General features: G+C 39.1%; 1 protein-coding gene and 2 long non-coding RNA genes across 22 annotated transcripts in view; 2 read left to right on the top strand and 1 right to left on the bottom strand.

Annotated features, from left to right (window-relative positions):
• The window catches only part of LOC126513432 (uncharacterized), a 12,462-nt gene extending 7,479 nt beyond the window's left edge, over nucleotides 1–4,983 (top strand). Inside the window, exon 2 of the long non-coding RNA XR_007595342.1 lies at nucleotides 3,263–4,983. This is a non-coding gene — a long non-coding RNA (uncharacterized lncRNA). The remainder of the gene's footprint in view (nucleotides 1–3,262) is intronic.
• LOC126513434 (uncharacterized) overlaps nucleotides 1–16,800 on the top strand; it is a 153,544-nt gene that overhangs the window by 121,858 nt on the left and 14,886 nt on the right. The window lies entirely within an intron of this gene.
• Nucleotides 1–16,800, bottom strand: part of LOC126513430 (probable ATP-dependent RNA helicase DDX60) — a 479,040-nt gene that overhangs the window by 451,136 nt on the left and 11,104 nt on the right. For all 20 annotated transcript variants that reach the window (XR_007595338.1, XR_007595340.1, XR_007595335.1 and 17 more), the window contains exons 2-4: nucleotides 12,439–12,544; nucleotides 12,214–12,280; nucleotides 11,695–11,884 (exon numbers count right to left, since the gene is read on the bottom strand). Coding sequence is in view for 12 of the 20 variants with exons in the window: in XM_050161799.1 (XP_050017756.1) it covers nucleotides 11,695–11,884; nucleotides 12,214–12,280; nucleotides 12,439–12,442 (261 nt within the window). In the remaining 8 variants the exon portion in view is untranslated. The remainder of the gene's footprint in view (nucleotides 1–11,694; nucleotides 11,885–12,213; nucleotides 12,281–12,438; nucleotides 12,545–16,800) is intronic.

Here is a 16,800-nt window from a genome sequence, read left to right as displayed (position 1 = left end):
TGCCAAGATTCTGGGGTAATGATACTTACATCAGCACCTGTGTCCAGCAGGCCAGTAATAAAAATGCCATTTACACACACTCTCAGCTTAGGTCTTTGATCATTTATAGAAGTTTGCCAAAACACACATAACTCATCTTTCTGATCATTATTGTTTGTAACGGTAGGCATGGGGCTTCCTAATTGTCCTGCCGAGGCACGTTCTCTGCAGAGACTGGAAATGACTGAACCATGTTTGCCATGGGGCCTGTGAGCCCCCCCTCTCACGTTTCCCATCTGTATCAGGTTACCTTGTCTATCTCTTGTAGACCTGCATTCATTCATCCAATGTCTGCCTTTTCCACATCTTCTACATAAACCTGAAGGCTGAGTCCTTCTATTTCTGTTATTTCTAGGAGAAGCATTATTATTATTTCTGAAAATCCATTGTCTACAATTCCTTTTCATATGACCCATTTTGCCACAGTTAAAACATTTGGTATTCTGTTGTCTCCTTTTACCATTGAAAATTGCTTTTTCTACCCATGCTTCAGTGCCATAATCAAATGTATCAACACTCAGTGTATGCAAGACCCATTCTTCCAAGGGCGCTGATCTGAGCTTTAAAGGCCCCAAAATCCTTTTGCATTCCACATTTGCATTTTCATAAGCCAAAGACTCAATCATTATATGTCTTGCTTCTGGGTCAGATATCCCTATTTGTACAGCCTTAGTTAGTCTTTGTAAAAAGTCACTAAAGGGTTTTCTCTGACCCTGTTTAACTGTGACAAATGATTCCATTCTCTGTCCTGGGTCTTGTACCCTTTCCCAAGCCCTTAAGGCTGCTGTAGTACACATTGAAAGTGTGCTTTATCCAAATTAGCTTGTTCCTGAGGTTCAGAAAAGAGCCCTTCACCTAGAATTTTATCTAGGGAAATGTCAATTCCCTTCGCTTTTTCTGGCTGTTCTAAAAGTCTAGCCTCTTGCCTGAATAAGCATTTCCATTTCAATTGTGGTCCACTCTCAAGTACCGCAGAGCTCAGCTGGAGCCAGTCCAAGGGAGTTGCTCTGTTTGTCGTGGCCCAAGATTTTAGCATCTCTTTAACAAAAGAGGCATGCATCCCAAACGTCATGACAGCCTGTTTAATTTCTTTGAGGTCATTCATACCGACAGGCTCCCATACATCTTCCTTGATGACCCTAGGGTTTCTGGAACCAATCACCTTCTCTGTTGTTATTACTGGAAAGGCAGGTAGAGCTGTAGGTAGAGATTTGTGGAAATTGTCCCGGAGGGATTTACCCACAGATGTAGTTAAAATTTGCCTTTCTACCCTTTGCTCTTCTTCATCAGAATTTAGAAATTCCTCAATCTTTTCAATTCTATTCACCATTGCCTTCTGCAATGTCTGTATCTCCTGTCCAGAATTATGTTCCAAAGCCTTCATTGAGGATTCTAAAGTATGAAGTTTGTCCATTAGAGATAAGTTCTCATCTTTGGACATAATTTTTATGGCATAAACCGTGCCTTCTTGTATTGACAATCTTTCTGCCAATCTGTCATAAGCTTTAGACAAAATCCGATAGTCACATTCAGCAGTTTTGATTCTCTCAGTTACTATTTCAGTTCCTACAGAAAGGGACTGAAGCTTACAACCCAAATCAGCTGTTCCCTCTTCCATAGTAATGAGTTTCTCCTTAATATCAGCCACTAATGTTTCAGTTCCTACAGAAAGGGACTGGAGCTTACGATCCAAATCAGCTGTTCCCTCTTCCATAGTAATGAATTTCTCCTTAATATCAGCCTGTAATGTTTCAGTTCCTACAGAAAGGGACTGGAGCTTACGATCCAAATCAGCTGTTCCCTCTTCCATAGTAATGAATTTCTCCTTAATATCAGTCTGTACCTTTTTTAAATTTTCCTCAGTTGATCGAGTCATGTTAAACAAAGATCTGTTCTCCTCCTGGAGAACTTCAAACTGATTCTTGAGAAGATTGTTGTCATTCTCAATTGTTTTTAAGCGTGCAACCTCTGCTCGTAAAGACTTTATCATATTTCTATTATCAAACCATATAGTGCCAAGGAAAACTACGAATCCCAGAAAGATCCATAGAGGTGGGGTGATAGACACCTCTTGTAAAATCTCCCACATGGTACAATTAAAAAAACTGTTAAATTCTTGAATGGTAACGTGTTCAGACATTTTAATTATAAAAGAAAATTTTTTCTCTTACCTGCAACGACTGGTTCCTGCCGGTGGTGGTCTCTGTGGTTTTGGAGCCTGTCTTGGAACTAGCTCTTGTAGACCAGGTTGGCCTCGAACTCACAGAGATCCGCTTGTCTCTGCCTCCCGAGTGCTGGGATTAAAGGCGTGTGCCACCACAGCCTGGCCGGCCTTGAACTCACAGAGATCCGCTTGCCTCTGCCTCCGGAGTGCTGGGATTAAAGGCGTCTGCCACCACCGCCTGGCCGGCCTTGAACTCACAGAGATCTGCCTGCCTCTCTGGATATTATGGGCCTGAAGGCAGAGTGTATCTCGGACTCAGCCCTGGGGCCCGAGTCATAAACTAAGAAAATGACACCCGGGAGCGTGCTGTGTTAGCTAGCAGGCTACGCGCTTGAGTCGGGGGCAAAATAGCCCGACGTTGGACGCCACAATGTAACGGCGTAAGCGAATGCAGACAGATTGTCAAAATATAGACAGCTTTAATGGAGGAATAGACTTACAGAACCACTGTTCCCGCGGAGACCAGGAAAGCAGAAGAGAGCGCTGGGAGCACGCTCACCAATTTTATAGGAGAACTTTAGCCTGAGGCGAACACGCCCCCTAAGGGGTGGGACTTATCCCTACATCTCCCCCTTTTGTCTAAATAAGACAGAACTAAACCAAATACAACTATATACAATAATAACAAATAAATATAACAAACAATATTGAGAATCAAAAGTTTTGCTAAACATTCTATCTCAAGGAGTCTAAATAATGTAGAGAGTAACTACAATTATATAATCTTCAACTCCATCAAAGATCCGAGAAGGCAATAAATATTACTTAACAAACGATCCAAATGTGTAACAATTGACAAAGACAACTGACTACCTGAGCAATCACCCAAAGTCTCGTTTGCAATGTTGAGTCAACCAACTTTGGCTAAGGCCTAACATAACTGACATACCATTATTAAAGGCAAGGAACTTTTCAAAACTATCTTACCCTGTCTTGGCAGGATATGACAGTCCTGTTGTATCCATTGATGCACGCTCTGTATCTTTGTCAGTGGTTGAGGTATGGGCTTTTCTTAACCCAAAGGCCAGTTCTGCCAAGAAGACAAGCTCCCAGTGGAGTGTCTTTGGTGCTCAACGTTCTCTCGGGAATAGAGCGGTGTTGCCAGGAGCAATTGTGTCTCACTATCACGAAACTCTGAGTTATATTAAAGGCCATATTCTACAGCTCTCCAAAGAGGTTGAAGATTATCTATCTATACTGAGTATAATCTCTATATATCTAAAGAACCTGATTAGTCTAATTACAAATGACAAACTTAGATGACTATTAATCTATATAATTCTCAATATCTATCTAACTTAAAGACTAAAACAATAAACAACTGTGCAATATATGAAGACAATGATCTTCATCTGTAAACAATGTCATTACATATCAAATGTAAACAATGTTATTACATAAATAGTATCAGAGGTAGAAATGTACATTGTGATATGGTAGATGTATCAATACAATATAAGCATATTCTTATACAAAAATAGAGGTAGGAACACTCACATTCAATATTCAATATGTCAATATACAGAAAACAGTACCAATACAATTTTCTAAAAACAGTAACTCACAAATACCAATCATCCCATCAAACCAGTTAATCCCCCCCCTTTTTTTTTTTCGAACATACCCCTAATTCCATAAAACATCTCCCCATCCCCTCAACCCCAAACCAACCACTAAAAGATGTCCCTAACCCTGAGGGCAAACTCTGTTGGGAGAGGGGACGTCGTCCTCTAAGATTGCTTCAAGCTGACATGGGGGCGATGTTCTCCTTAGGGGCTCCTGTGAAAGCAAATGATGGTAAAATTCCCAAATTAACCTTTGACCTAAGAAAATTATAACTAGTCCCTGAGCACTTTGAGAAGGTCCGGCCAGAGTGTTGTCAAAAATGTGCACCATTCGAAATTGTCTTGTGCAGTTGGTACCAAAAAACAGGTCTCATATTAGCGCGTAAAAAAGAGAAAAAGAAAAAAAATATTCATGACGTCATAAAAACCAGGTTGAGTTGATGTTGTGGGGCCCCATCTTCATCCTGGAAACTTCAAAAATTACTGTAGGGAAATTTGTTGCTTGTTATGGGAAATTTAAACATTAACAACAAGGACATATTCTGACATATAAAGAAAGACACAGATATGAGGAAAAGCAAAGAAAGTTTATCAAGTATATAATTATCCTCATTCTGTCCCATTTCATGGCTCCTGATCTGAGACAGAAACTCTGAGATATCTCTTATCAACAGGCTTGGAATTGAAGAGGGACTGAGCCATAGTCCAACTCCAAAACCAGCTCTACATATTTATAAAGAAGCGTTCAAAGAGAAAAAAGAAAATATATATATAATCAATACTTACTCATGTTACTGTTGAGTCTTAGTGGGTCGTAACTATTTTCCATCCATCAGTTATTAAATATTCAGGGTCCCTTAAATTCTTTGAAGATCAGTATTTTCCTGTGGAGATAAAAAAAAAAGAACCCTGCCCCCAACCTACCTGAATTCCTTACCATCAGTATGCTCGCCATCCTTGTGAATGAATTGTTATTTATCTTTTCCAAATGGCTTTTCTTCTTCATACCGAACCTTTATTAATTTTGACGGTATCCACAATTGTTCCTCACCTGTGGAGATAAGAGCAAAACCCCTTCCCCAACGCAGCACATCTCCTGGCTTCCATTGTGAGGTCAGCACATCCTTGAAATAAACTGGTTGATTTAGTTCAGTAGACTTTTCCATTATCCAATGTCTTTCTGCAGCCGTTGTCCCCTTCTCATTAGCGTTAAGAAAATTCAAGGTTAACAAAGCATTATGTAACCTATTTCTGGGGGTGTTTTCCACCCCTTTCTGTTTATTCAACATATCCTTTATAGTTCGATTTGATCTTTCTATGACTGCTTGACCTGTAGGATTGTATGGTATACCTGTAACATGCTTGATATTGTAATAGTCAAAAAACCGTTTCATTTTCCTAGAGGCATAAGCAGGACCATTATCTGTCTTTATTTGTGTAGGTATACCCATGATAGCCATGACTTCTAATAAATGAGTGATTACTGAATCAGCTTTTTCTGAACTTAAAGCAGTTGCCCACTGAAAGCCTGAATAAGTGTCAATGGTGTGGTGAACATACTTCAATTTGCCAAATTCTGCAAAGTGAAACACATCCATCTGCCAGATTTCATTCCTTTGGGTGCCCTTTGGATTAGCCCCTGCAGGCAGTGGCGTTTGGTTATAGAAAGAGCAAGTAGGGCATTTCTTTACAATCTCCTTAGCTTGTTGCCATGTGATAGAAAACTCTTTCTTCAAACCTTTGCTATTAACATGATGTTTTTTATGAAATTCAGAGGCTTGTAGCACACTACCAATCAATAATTGATCAATTTCTGCATTACCTTGTGCTAGAGGACCTGGCAGACCCGTATGGGATCGGATGTGTGTTATGTACATAGGGCAAAGCCTGTTCCTGATCAAATCTTGAACCTGGATAAACAATGAGGTTAGTTCTGTATCATCAGGTATAAATTCAGCAGTTTCAATATGTAAAATAACTCTTTCTGCGTATTGTGAATCAGTAACTATATTAATAGGTTCTCTAAAATCCCTTAGCACCATAAGAATGGCATATAATTCTGCCTTCTGGACAGAATCATAAGGACTTTGTTCCACCTTACCCAAGTCTTCCGATTTGTAACCTGCCTTCCCTGTTTTATTGGCATCAGTATAGAATGTACGGGCTCCAGTTATTGGAGCATCACGGACGATTCGAGGAAGGATCCAAGAAGTTCTCTTTATGAAGTTAAGCCTCTTGCTTTTTGGATAGTTGTTATTAATGTCTCCCAAAAAATTAGCACAAGCTCTTTGCCATGTTTCATTATCTTCCCATAATTTCTTTAGTTCATCAGCAGTGAAAGGCACTATAATTTCTGCTGGGTCTATGCCTGCTAGTTGACGAAGTCTCAGCTTGCCTTTTATAATTAACTCAGAGACTTTTTCCACATAAGTTTTCAGTTTTTTACTTGGTTTATGTGGTAAAAAGATCCATTCCAAGATAATATCATCTCTCTGCATTAAAATTCCTGTAGGAGAAATTTTGGATGGTAATATGACGAGAATACAATCGAGCTCTGGATTCACCCTGTCCACATGTGCCTGTTGTAATTTTTCCTCAATTATTGTCAGTTCCTTTTCTGCTTCAGCTGTTAATTCTCTGGGACTGTTTAAGTCTTTATCACCTTCCAAGGTTTTGTTCAAATGAATTATTAGATCAGGTGTTATCCCAACAGCTGGTCGTAGACTGGAAATGTCTCCTAACAGTCTTTGAAAGTCATTAAGAGTCCGTAGGCGATCTCTCCTAATTTGTGCCTTTTGTGTCTTAATTTTTTGCAAACCTATTTTATAACCTAAATAATTAACAGAATCTCCCTTCTGTATCTTCTCAGGAGCAATTTGCAATCCCCATTTAGGTAAAAGTATCTTTATTTCTTCAAACAGTCTGTTCAAGGTATCCATGTTTGAATCGGATAACAAGATGTCGTCCATGTAGTGGTATATTATAGATTTGGGAAATTTCTTGCGTATTATTTGCAATGGTTGGTTCACAAAATATTGGCACAAGGAGGGGCTATTTAACATACCCTGGGGGAGGACGGCCCAGTGGTACCTCTTGGAAGGTTGAGAATTGTTGTAAGTAGGCACCGTGAAGGCAAATTTTTCTCTATCTTCTTTTTGTAAAGGTATGGTGAAAAAACAATCCTTTAAATCAATAACTATAAGAGGCCATCCTTTTGGTAATAAAGAGGGCAAAGGGATTCCAGATTGCAGAGGACCCATAGGTTGAATAACCTTGTTGATAGCTCTGAGATCTGTCACCATTCTCCATTTACCTGATTTTTTCTTAACCACAAATACAGGAGAATTCCAAGGGCTGGTAGATTCTTCTATATGTCCAGCATCTAATTGCTCTTGTACCAGCTGTTCTAAAGCCTGTAACTTTTCCTCAGCTAGAGGCCATTGCTTTGTCCATATTGGTTTCTCAGTCAACCATTTTAGAGGCAAGGCTGTTGGTATCTCTGAAGGGGCTTCAATTACTTGTTCTTGTATGGCCCGAATGGCCGGTTTTCTCCGTTTGTAATATCTTTTAATATTATTCTCAGAAATATAGGCTCTAGAAGTAGCAGGAATGTTAATTTGGGTATTCCATTGTTGTAATAGGTCACGACCCCATAAATTCATTGCAATATTGGCTACATATGGCCTTAATTTTCCTATTTGTCCCTCAGGCCCTATACATTCAACCCATCTTGTGCTCTGTCTTACTCGAGATAGGGTTCCAATTCCCAGGAGCTGAACATTTACATTCTGAAGAGGCCAATACGGATGCCAAGATTCTGGGGTAATGATACTTACATCAGCACCTGTGTCCAGCAGGCCAGTAATAAAAATGCCATTTACACACACTCTCAGCTTAGGTCTTTGATCATTTATAGAAGTTTGCCAAAACACACGTAACTCATCTTTCTGCTCATTATCGTTTGTAACAGTAGGCATGAGGTTTCCTAATTGTCCTGACGAGGCACGTTCTCTGCAGAAACTGGAAATGACTGAACCATGTTTGCCATGGGGGCCTGTGAGGCCCCCCCTCTCACGTTTCCCGTCTGTATCAGGTTGCCTTGTCTATCTCTTGTAGACCTGCATTCATTCGTCCAATGTCTACCTTTTCCACATCTTCTACATAAACCTGAAGGCTGAGTCCTCCTATTTCTGTTATTTCTAGAAGATGCATTATTATTATTTCTGAAGATCCGTTGTTTACAATTCCTTTTCATATGACCCATTTTGCCACAATTAAAACATTTGGTATTCTGGTGTCTCCTTTTACCATTGGAAATTGCTTCTTCTACCCATGCTTCAGTGCCATAATCAAATGTATCAACATCCAGTGTATGCAAGACCCATTCTTCCAAGGGTGCTGATCTGAACCTTAAAGGCCCCAAAATCTTTTTGCATTCCACATTTGCATTTTCATAAGCCAAAGACTCAATCATTATACGTCTTGCGTCAGGGTCAGGTATCCCTATTTGCACAGCCTTAGTAAGTCTTTGTAAAAAATCACTAAAAGGTTCTCTCAGACCTTGTTTAATTGTGACAAATGATTCCATTCTCTGTCCTGGGTCTTGTACCCTGTCCCAAGCCCTTAAGGCTGCTGTAGTGCATATGGAGAGTGTGTTTTCGTCCAAATTAGCTTGTTCCTGAGGGTCAGAAAAGCGTCCTTCACCTAGAATTTTATCTAGGGAGATGTCACTTCCCTTCGCCTTTTCTTGCTGTTCTAAAAGTCTAGCCTCTTGCCTGAACAAGCATTTCCATTTTAAGTGCGGCCCACTCTCAAGGACTGCAGAGCTCAGCTGGAGCCAGTCCAATGGCGTAGCTCTGCTTGTGGATGCCCAAGACTTTAGCATCTCTTTAACAAAAGAGGAATGCATCCCGAAAGTCATGACAGCCTGTTTAATTTCTTTGAGATCATTCATACGGACATGCTCCCATGTATCTTCCTTAATGACCCTAGGGTTTCTGGAACCAATCACCTTCTCTGTTGTTATTACTGGAAAGGCAGGTAGAGCTGTAGGTAGAGATTTGTGGAAATTGTCCCGGAGGGATTTACCCACAGATGTAGTTAAAATTTGCCTTTCTACCGTTTGTTCTTCTTCATCAGAATTTAGAAATTCCTCAATCTTTTCAATTCTATTCACCATTGCCTTCTGCAATGTCTGTATCTCCTGTCCAGAATTATGTTCCAAAGCCTTCATTGAGGATTCTAAAGTATGAAGTTTGTCCATTAGAGATAAGTTCTCATCTTTGGACATAATTTTTATGGCATAAACCGTGCCTTCTTGTATTGACAATCTTTCTGCCAATCTGTCATAAGCTTTAGACAAAATCCGATTGTCACATTCAGCAGTTTTGATTCTCTCAGTTACTATTTCAGTTCCTACAGAAAGGGACTGAAGCTTACAACCCAAATCAGCTGTTCCCTCTTCCATAGTAATGAGTTTCTCCTTAATATCAGCCACTAATGTTTCAGTTCCTACAGGAAGGGACTGGAGCTTACGATCCAAATCAGCTGTTCCCTCTTCCATAGTAATGAATTTCTCCTTAATATCAGCCTGTACCTTTTTAAAATTTTGCTCAGTTGATCCAGTCATGTTAAACAAAGATCTGTTCTCTTCCTGGAGAACTATAAGCTGATTCTTGAGAAGATTGTTGTCATTCTCAATTGTTTTTACGCGTGCAACCTCTGCTCGTAAAGATTTTATCATATTTCTATTATCAAACCATATAGTGCCAAGGAAAACTATGAATCCCAGAAAGATCCATAGAGGTGGGGTGATAGACACCTCTTGTAAAATCTCCCACATGGTACAATTAAAAAAACTGTTAAATTCTTGAATGGTAACATGTTCAGACATTTTAATTATAAAAGAAAAATGTTTTTTTCACCTGCAATGACTGGTTTCTGCCAGTGGTGGTCTCTATGGTTTTGGAGCCTGTCTTGGAACTAGCTCTTGTAGACCAGGTTGGCCTCGAACTCACAGAGATCCGCCTGTCTCTGCCTCCCGAGTGCTGGGATTAAAGGCTTATGCCACCACCGCCTGGCAGGCCTCGAACTCGCAGAGATCCGCCTGCCTCTCTGGATATTATGGGCCTGAAGGCCGAGTGTATCTTGGACTCAGCACTGGGGCCTGAGTCACGAACTAAGAAAACAACACCCGGAAGCATGCTGTGTTAGCTAGCAGGCTAAGCGCTTGAGTCGGGGGCAAAATAGCCCGACGTTGGATGCCAAAATGTAATGGCATAAGCGAATGCAGACAAATTATCAAAATATAGACAGCCTTAATGGAGGAATAGACTTACAAAACCACCTTTCCCGCGGAGACCAGGAAAGCAGAAGCGAGGGCTGGGAGCATGCTCGCCAAATTTATAGGCAAAGTTTAGCCTGAGGCGAACACGCCCCCTAAGGGGTGGGACTTATCACTACAGATGATTGAAGGAATATGATACAACAAGGTTTTTGTTTTGGGGTGCTTTTGTTGTTTGTTGTTTTCTTTGTATTTTTTTTAATTCTGTCCTCTGGTCAGTAAATTGACCCTGGAATTTTATTGTTACAGAAATGCATGCTGTAAATCACACAAGCCCATAGTACCCAGAGTTTATTACACTTTTCCTCCCTATTTCTAAGCATTCTCCTTCCAAACTCTCCTCAAAAAGACAAAGGACAAAAAAAAAACTATGAAAATAATAAATTGTAACTATAAGTTTTCTTCAATTGGCAGCTGAAGGAGAATACATTATTCTAGAGAATAATTCCACACTACGGTTATATTTCTTAAACAGCAAGAGTTTTTTTTTTTTTTTTTCTGTAGACCAACATCTGTGTAACTAATTGTAAACACAGGGTAGAAAGCTGGATCATTGTACAAAATTCTGCTAGCCAGCAATGCTCAGAAATATACAGTAACATAAGTTGCAAACTGATTGAACTAATGCCACTCCATATTTCCTGAGTATAGCATTTACTGCCCTGAATATAAGAATAGGAAGATATGGTAGCAGTAGATATACCTGTATTTCAAATTGTCAGACTTTTATTAATTATACAAAATATGATATTCTTTACATGATATTTATAACAGAACATGCTATAGAAAAATTGGGTTAATGAGTTCATATGTTTACTCAAATAATTTGCCTAATGATTTTGAAGGCAAGTAGTTCTCAGAGTTGGAGAAGTAGAATTGAGGTCAATGGGGCCACTGTTGAGAATTTTATCAACTTTTGTGACTCTGTCTGTCCAATAAAGTTTTCCATCATTACATTACAAGATAATCTAATTGTGTTTATCCAGAACTGCAATGCTAGGTAATTGCTTTTTTCTCCTCTTCCCTTTAAATTCTATAACTTTTAAATTGTTTTGTGCTTTTTGGTTTGTTTTGTTTTTTTTAATTATTTGTCCTGGATATTGAACCCACAGCCTTGCACACAATAGGCAAGTCTTCTACCACTAAGTTGCATTTCTAGATTTTTATCTTTTAATGTCTTTCCAGGTTGGCTAAACTACTCACTAACTCACTGTGTGGGGCTCAGATGGGCTTCAAACTTTGAACCTCCTTGCCTTAGCCCCCATCTAATTTTCTAAACTTTTAAAAATATATTTTGCTCTGCAGTCACTGGTGAAAATGTTCATAAAATCTTATAAAAATAATTTTAGTTATAGCAAGGTGTGATAGTTCACACCTGAAATCCTTTCACTTGGGAAGCAGAAGCAAGAGCTTCATGAGTTCAAAGCCAACTTCAGTGACATGATTCCTTGTCTCTAACTCATCATTTAAAGAATTCTTATTTCAGATTTCAGAAGATACAAAGCTCATGTGGTCTGTGTTACCTTGAAGAAAACTATGGCAAAATGTCCTCCTTTGCAATTGACATCCAGCAGGTAGCGCTCAACCAGGTAGAAGAAGTGGAGACTCTGCCCCGGCTTAAGCAAGTTCTCACATACACACGTGACAAGCAAGGAGTCTCCGTCAATCAGAAAAAACTCAGATTCAACAAAATCGTTGAATAAACTGGAATAGCTAAAAAAGAAAAGTGTTGGAACTAAGCTCATATGGATAACATAATACCCCCAAACAGTACAATGGTTATTATTTCATTGACATTAACAACCTAAATTGCTGAATACATATTTGCATATAATTACATATATTTCTATTATGTATGTAATGTACATTCTCTCTCTCTCTCTCTCTCTCTCTCTCTCTCTCTCTCTCTCTCGCTCATACAAACAAACACACACACAGATTCAGGTACACATCAACATTACCATATAAGGTCAAATATCTCTACAGGAAAGGGGAATGTTACACATAATTTCAAAATTCTTGATTACTGCAAAAATACTTACTCAGCCTTTGGCATATTTTCCAGAATTAATTGGGACATTTTCTCTAAAATCACTGTGTAATGTTCTTCTGATAAGGGAAAACAGAGAGATTTTTTTTAATTAGCCTTTTAAGGGGAACTCACAGTTATTATTTGAGGATTAAGAAATAATAATGCAGTTATTTTAACTGTTTAATCTATAAGCATATATTTATAATGCTATGAATATCTTTGAATCGAAATTTACCCATTCTTGCTGCTATCTGTGCCTTCAATTTGAATTGAGGAATATTAAAAATGCAAATATTCTTAACTGTGTCTTCTCTAAATGGTCATTATTTATAACAGCAAATCTGCAAAGAAAGAAAAAAAACTGATCAACTTTCCTGTTAGCAGAAATGTGCTGAATGACTGTTTTTCCAACAAAACATTGAGTAGCAGGGACACAAGAATGAGTACTATCAACATGTGGTTTGTTCTCAGGGAATAAAAGTCAAGAAGTCAACCATTAATCTTGTCATTGCATATACAATAGAAAATCATTAGTTCCACCAAGTCAAAAAAAAAAAAAAAAAAAAAAGGAGACATTCCATAAAGAAGCAATGACCAAGGAAAGTTCTAAAGGATTAAACAGAATGGAGGAAGGTGAGCGTCCAGACAGAGACGAGCAGCACTTCATCTCATGTAACATGCAATGGCCTGTGTGGGATGAATGATGGAGGCGGAACCAGGTTCCTTCAGGAACCAGGAGGCTGGAGTAGAGAGTGGGAGATGGTGTTTGATGCTGAGAGAGGGTGTGAGAGGCGTGCAGGTCCCTCCAGCATGGGGCATAGTTAGTCACTAAGGATTATAAGATGTGATGGCTTTGCATCTTGGAAAGATTACTCCAGCACTGTACATCAGTGGGAGTCAAGTTCTTTTCAGCAGAGAGAGAGAAAGCTGTGACTTGGCAAAGCAATGGTGGCAACTTGATAAAATTACAGCCTAATGCGAGTTTGAGGTGAGAAGTCTGGCAAGGTGTGAGTTTATTTGATGGATGTTAAAGGTAAGTATGACATCATTTGACAACAAACACAATATGGGTATGGAGGAATAGAGGAGTGAGCTGTCAAGAAGACTGAAGATTCTAATTCAGGGATGACAGATGTTTGCACTGTAAAAGTGCTTGTTATGAAAACACGAGGAACTGAGTTCAAATCTCCAGCACCCATGTAAAACCCCTTATTTCTACAATTAGCATTAGGGAATGGAGTCAGGCAGCCACAAGGAGCCCACTGACTAGTGAGTCTAGGCAAAATAGCAGGCTCCTAGTTTAGTGGTAGATCCTGTCTCAAGGAAATAAAAAACCAGAGTCCAACAGCAGCAAACATTCCATAGCCTCCTTGGTCCTCCAAATGAATGTACAATGACACATAGATGCACTCATGCAAAAGCATGCATTACACATGCATTCACTCACACACACATACACAAATTGTAATTCTTGTCACACAGTAGATTATTAGGCCATTCTCTGATGTCAGAATCTTGGAATAAGACCACAAGTCAAGCAAAGGTCATGAACTCTTGTGTGGTTCACCTAAATTTGACGGGCTTTGCAACTTACCACAGGCCATGTAATGTAGATTCTTAAATATGGAAGGCTAGGAGTCAAGTGCAAGGTCTCAACCATATTGGAATATATATGTCATTTTACTTATTAATTATAAAAGTAGTCACTGGAACAAAAACCTTGCTTGGACACAAAGAGACAGCTGCATCATGAATGTGATGTGAATGGAACTAAATACTAATTCTGTGGATTACTAATATAATAATACATTGCAGGAAAGAGAAGACTGCAAAGATGACGTAGAAAGAAATATTTCGGAGGCATAGTCAAATGCTCAGATATCTGTTGTAGAGTACATCTACTTCTGTTAATAAGTAGATTGTATTATTTAGCTAGATAGAGAGACAAGAGCTACATAAATACACAGACATATAGAAAGAGAGAGAGAGAGAGATGGACCATTAAGTCAGAAGACAGATTGCTGATTGACCATCTGAAAGTTTCATTCCCACTGTCCATGATACTGCGATGACATCAGTCCTGGTTTGTCTGACCTAATTCCACTTTGGCGGTAGGGGGAAGATTCTGATAAATGTTGAGAAGTCAGTACCAACAAAATCCCTTTTCTGCTTTTCAAATTATAACAACTAAAAAGCGTGGATGGCTTTGGCTATCCACCAGGACTGAGATCCCAAGTTTAATTCTGTCTGTCCTAAGGTTCTTCACACATGGTGGACTTCTATGGAAAGTCAACAGACAGCTATTTCAAAGATTGAAAAGAAGAATACAAAATAAACCAATGCGGTGAAGCATTTTGTAAAAACTAATTTGGAAAAGAAATACATACTAGAATATACTTGCTTGTTTGTTGTTTGTTTATGTGCGGTATTTATTTATTAATTTATTTATTTATATGTGGTGATGATCAAAACTGTTTAATAACAAAATACTTAGACCAGCTGTTAGAGTTGTGCAGGAAGCTTAGTAACTTAAAACACAATATAGAAGAATCAAACTATAATCGTTGTCTATAAACTTGCATTTAAAAGATATTCAGCTTTAGTTCTTTGAGTATGTGCACATATGTCTACAGACAATTGTGGAAGTCAGAGGACAATGTCTGGAGTCAGCTATCACCTCCCAACAAGTGGATCCTGAGAGGGAGCTCAGGTTTTCACACTTGGTAGCTAGTGCCCTTATCTGCTGAGTCACTTCATTGGCCCCATTTAAAAGATTTTAAGAACAGATACTTAAATAAACTTGACTTCTTTAATGTCACTTTCCTAAAATGTCTGAAAACAAAAACATGATCATCTCGATTAACCATAAAATCTGATTTTTTAAATGTCTTCTTAGCAGAGAAGATCCATAACTTAACCTAATTTTTAAAAGAGGACTGTTTTCTAGCTTTATAAAACGAACCAAAACTTGACTTTAGGAATTTCATCCTCCACAAAGTCTTTGCGACTTTGTTGGTTCTCCTGTGAAGTCAAGAGAACCTTCCGATATTGCCCTCAGGTCTCCTCTTCCATCTTGGGATACTCTAGTCTTTACCCAAGGCCAAAATGGTATTTTTCTCTGTGACTAAATCCCTATTTATTTTTAAAGAAACCCTCTTTTATTTTGAGCTATCATTTTAGTGAAAAATGCACCCTCTTCACATTCCATCCTACTCTCCTACTTACTAACATTTTTACTTTACGTGCTCATAAGAACATCATAGCAAGCAAATTTACCAACTGTTTTGAGAAAGAAGAGATTCTAAATCTCACTTAGAACATAACGCAACAAATTAAGAATAACCCACAGTCAGCAGCACTCCACGGCTGTTACTGTCCCTATGAACAACTTCTGGGTTTAAGATTCTAACATATTTTCTTCCCCTGGGTCTCACATGACTCTGAGAGATGTAGAATGTTGCACTCCTGCAAGAGCAGGCCAAGATAGCAGAGATTCTGATGACCTTGTACAGGTGAGAAGGGAAAGAAATACCCAGAGAACCAAAAAAAATTTTTTTGTGTTAACACTGTAGTTCTTCTGAAGACCTGGAGGAAATAGCAAACTCTTTTCTAGAACAAAGAAAATAATTAAATGGGTATCCAGTTCAAGTACAAGATGGGCATGAAGCTCACTTTTGGGCCCTGACCTGTAGCATCAGAATATTGATTTAAAAAATTATATATACAGCTATGCTGGACAGGGAAGCAGCTATGAAATCTTCAAACCTTCACTCTCATTTCTTTGCTCCAAATCCAGTTCCCCAGTCTCAGCCCCAGCTCTGTAGCAGACTGAAAGATGTTCCCTCCCTGCCCCGCTGCCCCATCCCCAGAGCACTGAGCAGATCTGTGTGGCATACCCTGCTTTCCTTCCTCCTGTGGACTCCACTAGCCCATTCCCCAGCCCATTTTCATCCCTAAGTGTCAGCTCACAAAACCAAGAAACTCATTCTAGCTTGGACCTCCAGTGGCCACACTAGGCAGGATCTCAGAAGAATTTCTTATCAGGCAACATACAGCCTCCACCTGGAGAGGGCGACAGGATGCAAGGAATGGAACAACCACCCAAAAAAAGATGGGACCACATATCAGTAGCTAAAAGTACAGTCACCCAAAACTGGCCTAGAAGCCAGTGTAAAAGCACAATCAATAACAGCCAGGACAATATGTCTCTACTAGAGTCTGACAACCCTACTAGAGTAGGTCCTGAGAAATGCGATATAGCAGAAGCACAAGTCACAGACTTAAAAATAGGTCTAATGAATATGTTAGAGGTCCTTAAAGAGGAAATGAGTAGATTGATTAAAGAAATCTATGAAAACATAGACAGTAAAAGGAAATGGAAAAAAAAAACAGATCAAGACATGCAAGTGGAAATAGAATCAATAAGGAAACCAAAACCGAGGAAAAACTGGAACTAAGAGATTTAGGAACTCAAAGAAAAACCTCAGAGACAAGCTTCACTGACAGAATGCAAGAGATGGAAAAGAATTTCTCTTTGAAGTCAAGACAGAAGAAATGGGTACTTGGTCGAAGAAACGCTAAATCTAGAAGAATCTAG

The sequence above is a fragment of the Alexandromys fortis genome, unplaced genomic scaffold (assembly GCF_014885135.2).
Source record: "Alexandromys fortis isolate MF-2015 unplaced genomic scaffold, M_Fortis_MF-2015_v1.1 scaffold_137, whole genome shotgun sequence".
In the NCBI taxonomy this organism is placed as follows: domain Eukaryota; kingdom Metazoa; phylum Chordata; class Mammalia; order Rodentia; family Cricetidae; genus Alexandromys; species Alexandromys fortis.
This window is presented reverse-complemented; position numbering and strand designations above follow the sequence as displayed.